This window comes from Bubalus kerabau, chromosome 6, assembly GCF_029407905.1.
Source record: "Bubalus kerabau isolate K-KA32 ecotype Philippines breed swamp buffalo chromosome 6, PCC_UOA_SB_1v2, whole genome shotgun sequence".
In the NCBI taxonomy this organism is placed as follows: domain Eukaryota; kingdom Metazoa; phylum Chordata; class Mammalia; order Artiodactyla; family Bovidae; genus Bubalus; species Bubalus kerabau.
Window position 1 is genome coordinate 59,917,683 of NC_073629.1, and position 16,219 is coordinate 59,933,901.

The window sequence follows — 16,219 nt, forward strand, 5'->3', positions numbered from 1 at the left end:
TAGAGTGAAGTAAGTCAGAAAGAAAAGCACCAATACAATATATTAATGCATATATATGAAATTTAGAAAGATGGTAATGATGACCGTATATGCAAGACAGCAAAAGAGACACAGATGTAAAGGACAGACTTTTGGACTCTGTGGGAGAAGGCGAGGGTTGAATGATTTGAGATACTAGCATTGAAACATGTATATTTCCATATATGAAATAGATCACCAGTCCAGGTTTGACGCGTGAGACAGGGTGCTCAGGGCTGGTGCACTGGGATGACCCTGAGGGATAGGATGGGGAGGGAGGTGGGAGGGGGGTTCAGGATGGGGAACACATGTACACCCATAGCTGATTCATGTCAATGTATGGCAAAAACCACTACAATATTGTAACTAGCCTCCAATTAAAAGAAATAAATTAATAAAAATTCACTCATGTTGGGAAAGCCATTCTAGGCAGAGCGTATGACCCATATAAAAGCATGGGGATAAGAGTATTTTCCTTTCAGGGAACATCAAAGAGCTCAGTAGGGGCTGATCTATGTGATATATGATGAAGAATAGTAAGACATGGGGCTGGGACGCTGTCTCCAGGTATGAAAGGCATTGTGCAGAAACCTGGAGGCACCAAGGAATGTAAACACAAGGAAGCATGTGACTATCTATCTGGAGTTGGTTGAAGAGATTAGAGGAGGAGGTATAGAAGAGAGAAATGGAGGAAAAGGGCTCAGAAAGCCTGGTGAAAAGGTCATCTCTTAGCAGTCCTTAGCAATTGCTCAGTCCAGGGGTGTTTGGGGCTTGAACTGAGAAAGTGCCAGTGAAGAGAGTAAGAGTGAGACCTGAGGAAAACTCAAGAAGTAGCATGAGTAGAATTTTATGAAAAATTGAATTTGGGGAAAAGAGAGTCAGGTCTCTGATTTGAATTTACTGATGATGATGGTATGATTCACTGGGATAAGAAATAGATTTGCAGAGAAGATGGTGAGTTCATGTAAAGTGGATGACTCTGAGAGAATCTGATTTGATGTGTGTGGGACATGTCAGCTGGCCCAGTGCCAGATGGTCTGGCATAATAGGAAGTTTTAAGCATGACAGGAAATTTTGGCAACCTTGTAGCTATCTAAGTTATATTCCTAAATTTTTCTTGCAGTCCACTGTTACAGAGATCATGCAAGTTGTTTGTGGTTAGTTGTGATATCACTTGAGTGCCTTTTATATTTTATAAAGATTAGAGGATTTAAAAAATACTCTAGCAGCTTCATGCATACTTTGGCACAGTTCCTCTGGAAATGTGTGAAATGAATTGAAAGTGAACATCTTAATCCCAGGGCTTCACTGGTGGCTCAGATGGTAAAGAATCCCCCTGCAATGTGGGAGGCCCAGGTTCAATCCCTGGGTCGAGAAGATCCCCTGAAGAAGGAGATGGCAACTCACTTCAGTACTCTTGCCTGGAAAATCCAATGGATGGAGGAACGTGGCAGGCTACAGTCCACGGGGTCACAAAGAGTCAGACATGACTCTGTGACTAACACACACACATTTTAATCCCATATTGATTCTGGCAATGCTTGGGGAAATCAATCCCTTGGGGAAAGAGTTTGAGAGAGTTTATTGTTTGCAAGGCAGGACTGGTATGCTGCAGTCCCACCTTTTCTGACCTAGAGTGTTTTATTTGCTTAGTCACCTGTCGTCAGACTTAGCTCCAGATCATTTCTGGATCTTTCTTAAGAGTGTGCCATAGAAGTGTTAAAAAGTATTAAAAGGAAATTATGAAAATGTTCAGTGGCAATATCACTGGAATAGGTGAAGGGCCTTTTGAAGGATCCACTTTGAAGGTCTTTTGCATGTATATTAAAATTGGTATTTAAATTAAAATTTGCTATCCAAATTTAAAATTTGTAACTATAGTATCAAGCTTTATAATAATTGTTTTAAATATTTTGTGTGCTGCTAAACTTCAATTTTAGGTAACAAATCCTAGTACATGTAACTTGTTTTTACTAATCTTTTAAGGATTCAGTTGCTCTGAATCCAATGTTAATTTTAGTCAAAATTGCATACGAATGTTTTAGGAACAGCTGGAAACCTCCAGGAGAGAAATGATTGGTCTTCAGGAAAGAGACAGACAATTACAATGCAAGAATAGGAATTTGCATCAGCTACTGAAAAATGAGAAAGATGAGGTGAGTTGTCAGTTGTTGCAGATAAAGTTTAAGTGAATTTTTTGTTGTTGTTTGTAATTTGAGGTGACCGTAACGGTCACTTAACTTTATAACAAGAAAGAACCGTTGATTCATCCTGTGTCAAATTGGTATGGCAGACCTCTGTGTATATAGTGTTGTATCATACTCAGAGGTCAGGAACCTTCTCCAGCTCCCTCTCCCTTAGGGGTTTATCTGGCTTAGTATGTCAGTGCACAGCTCGTGACGTCCAGTGTTCTATACCGTCCATCCTGGACTCAACACGCACAGCCACTTTTTGTCAGACACAAGCGTGCTTTAAATGCAGATCTTTTATTCTCTGTCATACCTTTACTTGAATGCTTCTTCCTGAACTATCTGAAATATTGACATTGTCCATCTAATGAGACAATTATTTGTCTAAATGAACACACGAGTTACTGTTTGAAAAAAGCAATTCACATTAAAAATCTGATTTCTAGGCTGAAGACATTATAATTCTAATCTCATTTTTGCTTTATTGATTACTTGGTATTTGGACCTATAGAACTAATAATGCATTTGAAATTATCTGAATTTATATAAGAATAAATCACTAGGTTTTTACTGCTCTGTGGTTTGATTTCTGACCACGTGATCACTGTAAAAGCAGACCATTTTCAGTGTTGTATATGTTGCTTTGATGATAATTAGACTTTTAAGGGAGCATATTTCTTGAAGAACCTTATAGTGATTTAGACAGGTTTGTTTTGCCGTGTTTGATTATGTAGTAGTATATTTAGTAAGTGAGTAATGAAGTATCTTACCTAAACCACAAGGTTATGTATACTTTTCCTTGAGTTATTTCATGGAAAATTTTGACTTAATCTGTTGATTATACTTGAAATGGTTTGACTGTTGTTCTTCTTTAGTAAAGACTAAGTTAAACATGATCATCTCTAGCAGAGATAACGAATGTCTTTGTAGAACTTACTTCCCATCCAGGGCTGCCTAAACAGTCATAGCAGATACAAACATTGACCAGTAGTGCTTGGCATGTAATATGTACTTAGCAAATGTCTGAACCAGATTCTGTCTGCTGTTTGTCTCACTCTAATTTCAGAACTGTTTTTGATCAGAGAAAAACAAACCTGTTTATCTGTTGCCACATGCTATGACTAATTGGGCTTGTCACAGATTGAGAAAGAATAAAATGATTCAAGTCAGTGGTAAAAGGAAGTCCTTACAAATGATCTACTTGTTTCAAATGAAGCTTTAATCACATTAATACTTCCATAAAAGTTTGTGGTTTCTAAATGATCAGAATCTATATATCTAGGGTGAAAGGAGTAGAAGATAATTTAGAGAGTTAGAAGCTTTGGAAATTTCAGAATTAAAAAATAAACACTTTATATGCTTTATTTAATGATGTTTTAAAGAGTGGTTTCCAGTGGTTATAGAGAAGGAAGAATAATCCTATAATTTTTAAACTATTCTATGAGGAGCTGAATTCTAGGATGATTTCTCTCTCTTGAATTTGTAAATTTTAACCGAGTTTACCAATCCAAAAGGGATTCATTTAATAGGAAATGCTTTTTTTTTTAGGTGCAGAAATTACAAAATATCATTGCAAGTCGAGCTACTCAATATAATCATGATATGAAGAGAAAAGAGCGTGAATATAATAAACTAAAGGAACGTTTACATCAACTTGTTATGAACAAGAAGGATAAAAAAATTGGTAAAAAGCAGCTGGCTAAGATAAAACAAAGGGAAATAAATTAGTATTATGCTAAGAAATGTAGAGGGATTAAGCTCAGTAATTCCTGAAGTGTCATTTTCATTCTTTACATAATTCATTGTAGATGGTATATATCCATATGAACTAGAAATTGAGACAACTGGTTACTTGAAAAATAGTGATTTTGCTTTGCTACTTTAGTTGCATATAAGAATTGCATGTATTTTTTTTTAACATGACAGATGTAGGATTAATCCACAGAAGAAAGCTAAGCCAGAGGACACACTAATCTTTCGTAGCAAAGAACTGTGATAATATTAAAATTAGGATCAGTTCCTGAGTCTCAAAAGTGTGATTTTTTTTGGTTAATTTCATAAAATTGTTCATCAGGCCAAATCATTCATGTCACTTGGAGTTCTTTTCAGTTACTTTACCTGTGCATCTTTGAAGTACAGTTTGACAGTGAAAATTAAAGTTTGTTAAAATATACTTTTTTCTATTATTCTTTTGAAACTCTAATTTACCACTTCATCTGTTTATGCATGCTTTCAAAAGGTAAATAGTGTAGATTAAAAAATAGAACTGCACTACTCAGCCATAGAAAAGAATGCCATTTGCAGCAACATGGATACAACTAAAGATTATCATTCTAAGTGAAGTAAGTCAGAAAGAGGAAGACAAATACCATATGATATCACTTATATGTGGAATCTAAAATATGGGACAAATGAACCTATCTATAAAACAGAAACAGGCTCACAGACATAGAAAACAGACTTCTGGTTGCCAAGGGGAAGGGTGGGAAGGAGAGGGATGGACTGGAAATGTGGGGTTAGTAGATGCAAACTATTACATTTAGAATGGGTAAACAAGAAGATCCTACTGTAGAGCACAGTTTATATGCAATCTCCTGGGGTAAACCATAGTGGAAAAGAATACAGAAAAGAATGTATATGTGTGTATAACTGAGTCACTTAGCTATACAGCAGAAATTAGCACGACGTTGTAAATAAACTATACTTCAAAAAAATAGAACTGCAGACACACAAAAGTAGAGCCACACAGATAAAGTTATGCAGGCCTGCCAAGATTCAGGGAACAGGAAATCTGTGCATTGATTTATTGAAGAGTGGTTTCCAGTGGACTATACACTGTCATCTAACCCACATTATACATTATTCTGAACTTGGACTTGCATACAACAGCTGATGAGCAGATGTTTCAAGCTGTCACATGGTGGCTAAGCCTGTTACCAGCAAGCGGCTCAGTGGTGACTGTGTGACTGTCATTCAGTACAGGAGCAGTGTTACAGTTATTTGAACATTTTAGTTTAAAATTAATTGAAAATGAAAGTGTAATAATTAGCAATTAAGACAAGGTTAGAAACCTATGTATTCTGAGATTATAAATCTTAAGCTCATCAGTTTGGACACTTAATGCTTTTTAAGATCGGTTAACCTCTTATTCATGAAAGAAATAAAGAGCAGGATGAAATACTAGAAGTATAAAATGTAACAGAGAAGTTTATTAAATATTTAACTCTGTAGGATAGCCATTTTATTATGGGTATCTAGTTCTTTTCTTGTTCCAAGCCCAACTGGAAGTGACCATTCTGTAATGATTTCTTAATCAGCTCTAAAATTACAATACTTACTCTCATCTTACTCCTTTTTATATCAACTGCTTTCATCTCCACCTGGGACAGAAGACATATTAATACTGTTAGGAGCCTTGACTCCTTTGATGATGATGTCAGTGGTGGTCAAGATACAGGGCATGGCAGGCTTTTTCTGTAGAGGTCCACATAGTAAATACTTTGACGTTTGTGGGTTCTGTGGTCTTTTGTCACTCTGCCATTGTAGTGCAAAAGTAGCTATAGAAGATATATAAACAAATGGTGAGGCTATGTTCTAATAAAAATTTAATTAAAAAAAATCAGGCAGTTGCCTACAGGCCATAGTTTGTCAACCCTGATGATAAAATTTAATAATGATAACGCTTAGTAAGTACTTACTGTGTTAAGTATTTTAACATATCTTTCAATCTTCACAACAGCTCTTAGGTACTTTCATTATTACTACCCCATTGATGAAGAAACAGGCTTAGCAGTTAAATAACTTGCCAAGATGTTTATGAGTGATGGAATTGAAACTTAAACTCTGGGCTGTTTGAGCCCAAATCCTAATCTGTGTACCAGGTTAACTTATGTCCCTCATGCATATAGAGTGTTAGGGTTTTAAACACTTGAACATGTAATGTAAGCATTGGTTTTGTTCTTTGTGTTCATGTTTGTAGCTATGGAAGTTTTAAATTACGTGGGGAGAGCTGATGGGAAAAGAGGCTCCTGGAGGACGGGTAAAACCGAAGCCAGGTAAAGCACGATCGAAACTGACACGTTTCACCAGACTTCCCTTTCTCTACTGCGTTTTCATACTGTCAGTTTCTTTCTCAGGAATGAAGATGAAATGTATAAAATTCTCTTGAATGATTATGAATATCGTCAGAAACAAATCCTAATGGAAAATGCTGAACTTAAGAAGGTTCTTCAGCAAATGAAAAAGGAAATGATTTCTCTTCTTTCTCCCCAAAAGCAGAAACCTAGAGAAAGAGCAGATGATAGTACAGGAACTGTAAGTGGCTCTTTCCTCTCTTAATACAGTCTTCAGATTGCTCATTAGAACAAGTAAAACAGTACATAGGTCACTGTTGATATTTTGGACTGCTGTGCTACCCCCAGTCACTCTGACAACCCCCAAAAATGTCCCCTCTGTTTCCTGACACACCCTGGGAAATGATGGAAATGATTTTCTGGGGACTCAATCTGTGCCACGCACCCTGAAAAGCACTTCATAAGCATTGTCTCACTTGTGTCTTACAGTCATTTGATGGCTTTGGTATTGTAATTGTCCCTGTTTTTATAGGTGAGGAAACTGAGGCACAAAAGCCAGTTCAGTGTCAACATATGATAAAACTAGAATTTGAATCCAAGCCTTTCTCACTCATTCCACAGCTCCTGCTTCTAAGCATTGTGCCAAGTGTCTTTTAAGTAGCTTTGGTTTTCAGTAACCTCAGCAGGCTTTACTTTTCAGAGAGTGAAACTCTTATTAACTTTGGGAACCAAATGATCACTTAGTCCATGAATTTATTGAATGTCCGTTATGTGTTCTAATCCCTGGAAAGAAAAAAGCTTAGAAGATTTTGACTGTTTCCTTTGTCTTAGTTCAGGCTGCTAAAGCAAAGTACCATAGACTGGTTGGCCTATAAACAACAGAAAGTTTTCTCACAATTCTGGAGGCTGGAAATGTAATTTCTGGATGCCCACAGAGTGGGTGTCCGTGAGGGCCCTTTTCCTGGTTGGATTGCTGACTTTTGTCTTCATCTGGTGGGAAGAGGTGAGAGAACTCATGGGGGGCCCATTTATGAAGGCTATACCTTCATGATCTAATCACTTAAGATCACCCACTTGTTAATGCTGTGGGGTTAGGATTTCAACATACGAGTTTTGAGAGAACACAAGTATTCAGACCATTGCATCCTGCAAGAAGCTCTTTTTGAGAGAGATGGGTGTATAGAGAAGTGATTATTATACACATTAACAGGTACATAGTGGCAACCCACTCCAGTACTCTTGCCTGGAGAATCCCATGGACGGAGGAGCCTGGTAGGCTGCGGTCCATGGGGTTGCTAAGAGTCAGACACGACTGAGCGACTTCACTTTCACTTTTCACTTTCATGCATTGGAGAAGGAAATGGCAACCCACTCCAGTGTTCTTGCCTGGAGAATCCCAGGGATGGGGGAGCCTGGTGGGCTGCCGTCTATGGGGTCGCACAGAGTCAGACACGACTGAAGCGACTTAGCAGCAGCAGCAGCAGCAGGGTGGTACAGTGTATAAACCAAACAACTATGGAAGGCATCACAGAAAGTCACGTTTGAAAGTCACTATTTTTGAGATAGAATGCCTAGGGAAATCATTTGATAAGGGCCTAATGTGTAGAGGTCTGAAAAAAACAAGTCACATGTTGGTGAAAAGTTTTTTAAACTTAGTTCTTTGCATAGACATTTAAATTCAGGCAAGTTCACATTAGTAACTAAAATGTGAAAATGACGATTTTGATGGAAAGTGCTAATTACCAGTAAGTCACCAAACTTGTTTTTAACATGTGCTGAGCCATGCTAAGTTGCTTCAGTTGTGTCCAACTCTTTGTGATCCCATGGACTGTAGCCCCCCAGTCTCCCCTGTCCATGGAGTTTTCCAGGCAAGAATACTGGAGTGGGTTGCTGTGCTTTCCCTCCAGGGGATCTTCCTGACCCAGGGATCAAACCCATGTCTCTTAACATTTGCTGCATTGGCAGGCGGGTTCTTTACCACTAGCACCACCTAAGAAGCCCCTTTTTATCCTGTATCTGAGGGTTATTTTTTAGTATCAAAAATCAGTCCAACTGATAAGCTCATTTCTACCTTTTTTTTTTCTTCTTTAAAGAAGAACCCGAATGTTCTTTTAGACTCTGCAATTTGAGATCTGCTTGATGTTGACATCTTATATTCCCTTAATTAACCTTTTCTATGAAAGGTTTTCCATCACTTTGGGTCAGTTCATAACTCACTAACACTTTGCCAGGGTTGGCATCGTTTCTATAACTCCTCTAGTTTTTCAGTTTTGGGCCCAGCCTTTCCTCACCTCTCTACCAACTTTTAGTCAGCAAAAGTAGGTGGTAAGTGAAGGAGGTCTTTCTGAAATTATAGTTGTTGTTATTGTTCAGTCACTCAGTTGTGTCCGACTCTTTGTGACCCCATGGACTGCAGCATATAAGGCTTCCCTGTCCTTCACCATCTCTCAGAGCCTGCTCAAACTCAGGTCTCTCAAGTCAGTGATGCCATCCAACCATCTCATCCTCTGTCATTCCTGTCTCCTCCGGCCTTCTATCTTTCCTAGCATCAGGGTATTTTCTAATGAGTCAGTTCTTGCCATCAGGTGGCCAAAGTATTGAAGCTTCAGTTTCAACATCAGTCCTTCCAATGAATATTCAGGATTGATTTTCTTTAGGATTGACCGGTTTGATCTCTTTGTAGTCCAAGGGACTCTCAGGAGTCTTCTCGAACACACAGCAGTTCTTTGCATCAATTCTTTGTCGTTCAGCCTCCTTTATGGTCCAACTCTCACATCCATACATGACTACCAGACCATAGCTTTGACTGGATGGACCTTTGTCAGCAAAGTAATGTCTCTCTGCTTTTTCATACGCTGTCTAGGTTTGTCATTGCTTTTCTTCCAAGGAGCAAGTATCTTTTAAATTAAATTTATTTAAAACTTTAATACAAATGATAGTATCCTGTATAGTTTTTCATAATTCAAATGCTGAAGTTTGGAGAAACAATAATCTCTGAAGTGTATTTCTTATTTTTAGAAGATCTTTCTCTAGATCCACTTTCTCCTAAAAGTAATTCAGCTATTTCTTACTTGTAAGGAAAGATTTTGGTTCATTAGTAAAATCTAACTTTGAAATGCCTAGTTAGCATCCAAGTTTTCATTTTTTTATTTTGCTGACTTAATTGTAGCCAAAATATATACCCAAAATTCAAGTTAAGTGTGGTGATTTTTTTTTTTTTTTTTTTTTTTTTGCTAAGCGTGTTTTTAATCTTCATTTAATGGTTTTACACTCAATCTGGCAATTATTAATTTTAATAATGAATTTGTAGTGTTCTGGTATTCCTTGAAATGTATAGCGGAGATGGTGTAGCTCCTTGGAAAAATTATTGTCAGCTTGCTCCAGAGTGTTGATCGGCAAGAACCAGAGTCATAGTGAGCCATACCCTGGGCTTTCCCCTCATTTGTGCCCCCTGGGAGACCCTGACCTCTGTCAGTCCATTGCTGACTTCAGATATTGATACGGTTCTTTAGACTCCGTCATTACCTCACTTCTGCTGTCTGCATGTGGGAACAGTCTAATCAGCTCTTCTTTGTTTTTATCTTCTCTTTTCTTCTTTTTTCCTCCAACAAGATATTTATTGTTCAAATTAGTTAAGTATATATATCTACTTTCCTGAATGTTAATAACAAATTAGGACCATTTTATGTAGATGCAGGTTATTATGACATGTATACATTTAGTATTGCTTCCCAGTGTTCTTTCTCCTGCTTTGATTCTATTTGATCATATCAGTAAAGGTTGCTGCATTTTACAGTGATATCATGTCCTGGTAGAATACAGAGAAAAATATTTCCAATTTCATTTTTAAAAGTATTTGAGAAAAATAGGATTAATAGTTGCTTTTACTTTGGAGATTTTTTTCACAGTTTTAGTTGTCTGAACAGCCAAAATTGGAAGCAGGTTGGATTAGAGCTGTGTGACATCGGGATAGCCAGTCTACTTCTCTAAGCCTCAGTTTCCTCACATGTTAACATGAGTTGAGGACCAATTGACATGTGAAAACACCTCACACAACATGAGATAGGTTCTGAGGCTCTTCCTCAAACAGCCGCATGCCTTTGTCACTAACTATATTTGGCTTCAAATTCAGGTTTAAAGAGACCTGAATTGGGGAATTTCTATCTCCAGTATTAATTATTTTTTCTCAAGACATTTATGTTAAGAACTACGTCATTTATGTTGCACATACAACATAGAAATGGTGTTGATACGCGTCTCTGACCGTCAGTCTGATGATTTTTGTCTGAGTGTCTCAGATCATTTTTAAGATATTGGTCTTTCCTCTCATCTCTGGCCACTTGTAGGTTATTTCTGATGTTGAAGAGGATGCTGGGGAACTGAGTAGAGAGAGTATATGGGACCTTTCCTGTGAGACTGTCAGAGAGCAGCTTACCAATAGCATCAGAAAACAGTGGAGAATTTTGAAAAGTCACGTAGAAAAACTTGATAACCAAGGTAAGTACCACCTGAATGCACATAGAGTAAGCTGTGACGCTCAGGAAGCTGACTTGGAAAGTCATGTTATGGGCTCAGACTAAAGTCCTTAGCTTAGCCTGGCAATTTGAAAAGCAAAATTCTGCTACTTCCAGATGTGCAGTTTGAGAAAATATGCTTTGCTCTCAGAATCTCTCAAAAAAGGACATCTTATGTCCATCCATTCCGAGTGCAGAAGACAGTTGAATAAAGTAAACTGAGTCTCTTACTGTATCTTGGTAATCAGGAAATATTAATCATAATTTATAGTATAAATATAAACCTTTTTCTTATTATTCCTAGATACTTGCATATTCTTAGGTTGTGAATAATTCATTTTTAAATTGTTTTCAAAATAATAGACATTTGATGCAAAATATCAGGAAGTATATAAGGTATTGGGTTGGCCAAAAAGTTCATTCAGCTTTGAAGATCTTATGGAAAAATCCGAATAAACTTTTTGGCTAACCCAAGAGAATAGTCAGGTCTCTGTTCCCTATGTGTAACACGTAACAGCTTTGTGCATACCTTTCTAGACCTTTCTGCATTAGCAAAATACTTATTTTAAATATCTACAAACCATAAATTGAATATTACTTGTTTTTTTCTACACTGTTCTTTTTTCACTCAACAGTGTATTATTTTTAGATAACCACTTCCTGTCATTATAGATACATAGTAGATTGATGTTGATGAGTATATCCTTAATATTTTATATTTGTTCAAGTTTGCATGTTTTTAAATCAAGAAAATTAAGACTTCTGTTAAGTAAATGCAATCTACTTAAAGAAAATTTATTCTAAATGGTCAGAAATGACAATCTCAGTGCTAATTGTCTTAAAAAGTGAAGTCTGAACAATTAGAATATCAAAATTAATTTACATGAGATTTTGTTGATTTCAGTTATCACTGTCTATTAGTAAATAGCAAGTATTTTTGGACCTGATATTTGTCAAATTTAATAACAGCAAGATTTGTAATCTTGCACTGATCTTTGAGGAAGTGTCAAAAGAGTATAGTTTATGAATGTTAATTTTTCTGGGAACATAGGTTTACATTTCTAATTAGGACATGATCTTGAATAAATACAAATTACAAGTTAAATGTTGGAAATAGAACTTTGTAAGTAAGGATATCATTTAGTCCAGAAATAGCATGAATTTGTAGTTACCACGAACTCATTACAGCTGCTTACTTTTAAAAATTTTTTAGTGTTAAAATAATATACCTTTTATTCTATTTTATTATAGCTAGTGGAATTTTTAAAGGACAAAGGAAATAACTACCTTTTGGAAAACCTTTGAGATTCCAGAAAGGGAAAACCTTTCTGATTTTTAAATTTATTTCTTGATTTTTAAATATATGTCCCCAAATGCCATAAACTAAAATGGAGACTGTAAGGTTTATGTCAAATTATTGGTTTTGTGTTAGTTTCAAAGGTACACTTAGAAGGTTTTAACGATGAAGATGTAATCTCACGACAAGACCATGAACAAGAAACTGAAAAACTCGAATTAGAAATTCAGCAGTGTAAAGAGATGATTAAAACTCAGCAGCAACTTTTACAGGTAAATGCAAGACACCTTTTAAAGTTGTTCTCCCCTGTGAAGGGTCAGAATTTTATTGAATCTTACTAGATTTTTACTCCTTTATTTCGTAAGATATGTTTTACAGCCTAAGTTCTCTGCTTGCTAGCAGGTAGACCACAAAGCATCGTTAAGTCGATGCTTTGCCTTTTAGAGTAGAAGCATTTGGGAAATGAGGCTCCTCATTTCCATTGACTTTCTGATTCTTTATCATCTCTCTCCTTCTCCTGAAGTTTGGCCTGCTTTTTTCCCTTGCTTTCATTTCAACTTGTTGGAGTGTTGCAGGGACCTTCTGGAACTTACTATGATTTAAACTTTAATAGCAGCAGCTCGCTACTGCATGTGATGACGACACCACTTCGCTGCTACGAGACTGTTACTTGTTGGAAGAAAAGGAGCGCCTCAAAGAAGAATGGTCCCTGTTTAAAGAGCAGAAAAAGAATTTCGAGAAGGAAAGACGAAGCTTTACAGAAGCAGCTATTCGCCTAGGATTGGAGGTATTTTAAGCAATTGGCCTTCCTTGTAGAATGTTTGAAGGTCCTGGAGAAGCCTCACTAGAATGCATTGAACTTCTGATTTTTGTTTCTTTGCTGTACATTTCCTTAAGTATTTTACCAGTGATTTCACAAAATAGCTTGAAATGGAAGCTATCATAGAGGTATATCATTTTGCCTTCAGATTTGGGAATCGAAAAAAATTTTTATATTGGAAAAACTAGGCATTTGTCATGCCTTTTGGGTAGCTTTCTACTGTTAAAAGTTTAGCTTCACACAAGAGATTTCTTTCGGGCATCTGTCATCTCTCCGCTGTTAGTACATGTAAAGTCAAGAGAGTTCAACCGAGAGAGTGTCTTGGGTTTTTTTTTTTTAAGGGAAAGGAGAGTACAGTATGCATGAAAGTCTCTCTCGCCATTGTCTTACCCAGGGATGAACTATGTGTGTGTGTGTGTGTGTGCACTTCAACAGCTTGCTTTTTTATTTAGTAGTGTATTACATGCATTATTTCCCTATCAAAAATTAGAGAAGTAATGTCTGGACATGATTTAAAAAAAGAAACTCATTCCAAAAAGCTACAAGGTGTGAAAGTATCCTTCATTCTTCTCACAATTTCATTCCTCAGAGGTACCACTATTGAAGGTTTATGATTCTTCTGGGAAAAACTATTTTACCTTGAATAAAATTCAGCCTTTTTTCTTACAGTCAGCCTATTGATTCCCCACTATGAAACACAAGGAGTTTAGTACCCTTACCATACCTCCCATCTACAACTATTTCTCATATACATATGATTTCTTCATAATATTGTTACTTGTTTAAGCTAATTTTTAAAGAACTGGTTGTCCTGGTTGATTTTTTTACTTTAATTTGTTTAATGCTTCCATTTCATGTTTGCTCACCGTTAGACAGGATAGCTTTATCCCTGAAATGGAAGATAAGGGCGTCCTTGTAGTTACCCTTGTTTTACTGCTCTTACCCTCCACTCCCGTTTTTGTCCGTAATGCTATTTTTCACTGTCAGGTGTTCCCACATTTATGTTCTGATTTTTGATACGAATTCAAGTGTAAGTACTTTGTCCAAGATTGAGATTTAAGAATTGAAAACCAGAAAGAACATTTATAACATTGTGATTATATAAATACTCATTCTATAGCCAGGTAATATGTTTGGACACTTCTGTGTAGTATTCTTTGTTGTTAAGACTGTCACACAGAAGAGAATCTGTAGTAAATTCTTTGACTTTTTTGTGTGCGCTTTCTTTATGATTTCTGAATGAGATTCAACTTCTGTCTCATATTCTCTTTCTTGGGTTCCTTTTTCAATCTGTTGTGTTACCTTCTTGAGTAATTTTTTCATAAGTGTGTGTGAGTGAAAAATACTCTGAATTCTGGACTATCCAAAAATATATTCATACTTGATTGGTTTGCCTGGATATAGAATTGTTTTCCAACTTTTCCTTTCAAAACTGTGAGTTATCCTGATTCTTCCATTGTCTGATTTTGCTCATGAGCAGCCTGGTTATAATATACCCTGCGTTAATTTTAGACAGCTGTGCTGTGTTTTTCCCCCTCTGGAAGCTTTTGGAATTTTATGTTCTTAAACTAAGAGTTCTGAAATTTTACCAGGGTAGGTCTGGGTAGCTCCTTTTAACTTGAAGATGCTATATTTCTTCAGTTTAGGGATATTTTCTTCAATTCTGTATTTTTTCCTTCTCTGACTTCTCTTGCATTCTGGAACTTCTGCTAGACAAACATTTGGCCTTCTGACTACATCTATAGATTGACTTTATGTTCCGAATTCGGGAATATTTTCTTTTTTTATCTTGTGCATCACCAACCTGGTATTCAGCAAGGTCAGTTTGATTTTTCACTTCATCCACTGAGTTTTTGCTTCACAATTTATCTTTTAAGTTTTATAGTGTATTTTTTGTTTTGTGTCTAGCATTATATTTTACAGATGTTTGTAAACCTGTCTGATAATTTGTGTTATCTTAAAGAAACTTGCCTTGAACTTTCTTTACCCATGGCCAGTTCTCTTTATTTCTCCTGGCATTTTTCTTTTATGCTATTATTTTTCTTCAAATATTTGGTGATCCATGATTTTGTATTAATGTTTATGAATGAAATACTGTATGTTATCTTAAGTAGCTGACATGGCCTTCCTCCTTATTATGAAATTCTATGTTATCTATAGCTGTTATCTTCCTCAGGAAATAGTTTGTGCCAGCATTTTCTCCCGTCTTATGGGATCACCTCTGTTTCTGAGCTCATATCCCTCACCTCTGTCCGTGCCAGTCCAAGAGATACTCTTGTTACTTTGCATACCACTCCCCATTCTCTGCTTGAGCATCTACCTGAAACAGAGACCTGAGAGGTGAGGGAGAATTTAGGATCCATCCCCTATTCAGAAAGGGGAGGTTTGACATACGCCCTCTTGTGGTCAAGTGATGATGGCTGCTAGGCACTGGGACGTGGCTTGAAGAGAGCGGTGCTCAATGAAGCCTTTTTTTTTTCCAAGTGATTCGTTTACAATGGGGTTTTTTTCTGTTGCTTGTAATCTTATATTTACCATATTTTGTATGTTCACAAGTTATGCTGATATTCTGTATGTTTAAAGTTATGCTAATGTGCTTATTTTTCTGTGCTATATACTCTTGAATTTATTCAGAATTGATGTGAAAATAGTAGTTGACTTGTCAGGAGAAACAGGTGAATTTTTATTTTTAACAGCTTTCTTAAATGAAATTTAGTTTTCTCGGGTTAATTCCTTTGACTTAATATATAGAGATGGTCAGAGAGCAAGCACAAATACCTAAGAAACCGTGTGAAATGGCAACTGTGTGAATGTTGAAATATTGATCAGTGTTTCTTTGGTTTGCTTGTTACGGTAGAGAAAGGCATTTGAAGAAGAAAGAGCCAGTTGGTTAAAGCAACAGTTTTTAAATATGACTACGTTTGACCACCAGAACTCAGAAAATGTGAAACTTTTCAGTGCCTTCTCAGGAAGTGAGTACTTCGTAAGCTTTTTAATCTGAAAATACATGTAAATAAAGTACTGTAGGTTACTAATATATAACTTCAGCAGTCACCAGTAAGAACTCTCTAATTGGAATAAAAGTCAACTTTGATATTTTAATTTACTGTAACCAAAATAGAAATGACAGGAGGACTTTGCATACCCAAAACAACTTTTGTGAGTGTAATGTCAAGTTTTGAAAATCCACAATCTAGAAATATTTTTTAAACTAGATCCTCCTAAATGTTTGTGGATTGAACATAGCAAAGATCACCAGATTAGGTAGACTACACTCATACGTACAGAAGATGCTCAGATTAACTTGT

At 36.5% G+C, this 16,219-nt stretch overlaps 1 protein-coding gene across 12 annotated transcripts in view; it reads left to right on the forward strand.

Moving 5' to 3' along the window:
* The window catches only part of SSX2IP (SSX family member 2 interacting protein), a 58,261-nt gene that overhangs the window by 37,320 nt on the left and 4,722 nt on the right, over positions 1-16,219 (forward strand). For 10 of the 12 annotated variants that reach the window (XM_055585328.1, XM_055585335.1, XM_055585336.1 and 7 more), the window contains 8 exons: positions 2,064-2,174; positions 3,756-3,891; positions 6,187-6,262; positions 6,344-6,521; positions 10,627-10,777; positions 12,227-12,363; positions 12,705-12,878; positions 15,769-15,883. In XM_055585328.1, the coding sequence (XP_055441303.1) occupies positions 2,064-2,174; positions 3,756-3,891; positions 6,187-6,262; positions 6,344-6,521; positions 10,627-10,777; positions 12,227-12,363; positions 12,705-12,878; positions 15,769-15,883 (1,078 nt within the window). The remainder of the gene's footprint in view (positions 1-2,063; positions 2,175-3,755; positions 3,892-6,186; positions 6,263-6,343; positions 6,522-10,626; positions 10,778-12,226; positions 12,364-12,704; positions 12,879-15,768; positions 15,884-16,219) is intronic. The other 2 variants (XM_055585332.1, XM_055585333.1) reach the window with 1 other exon arrangement.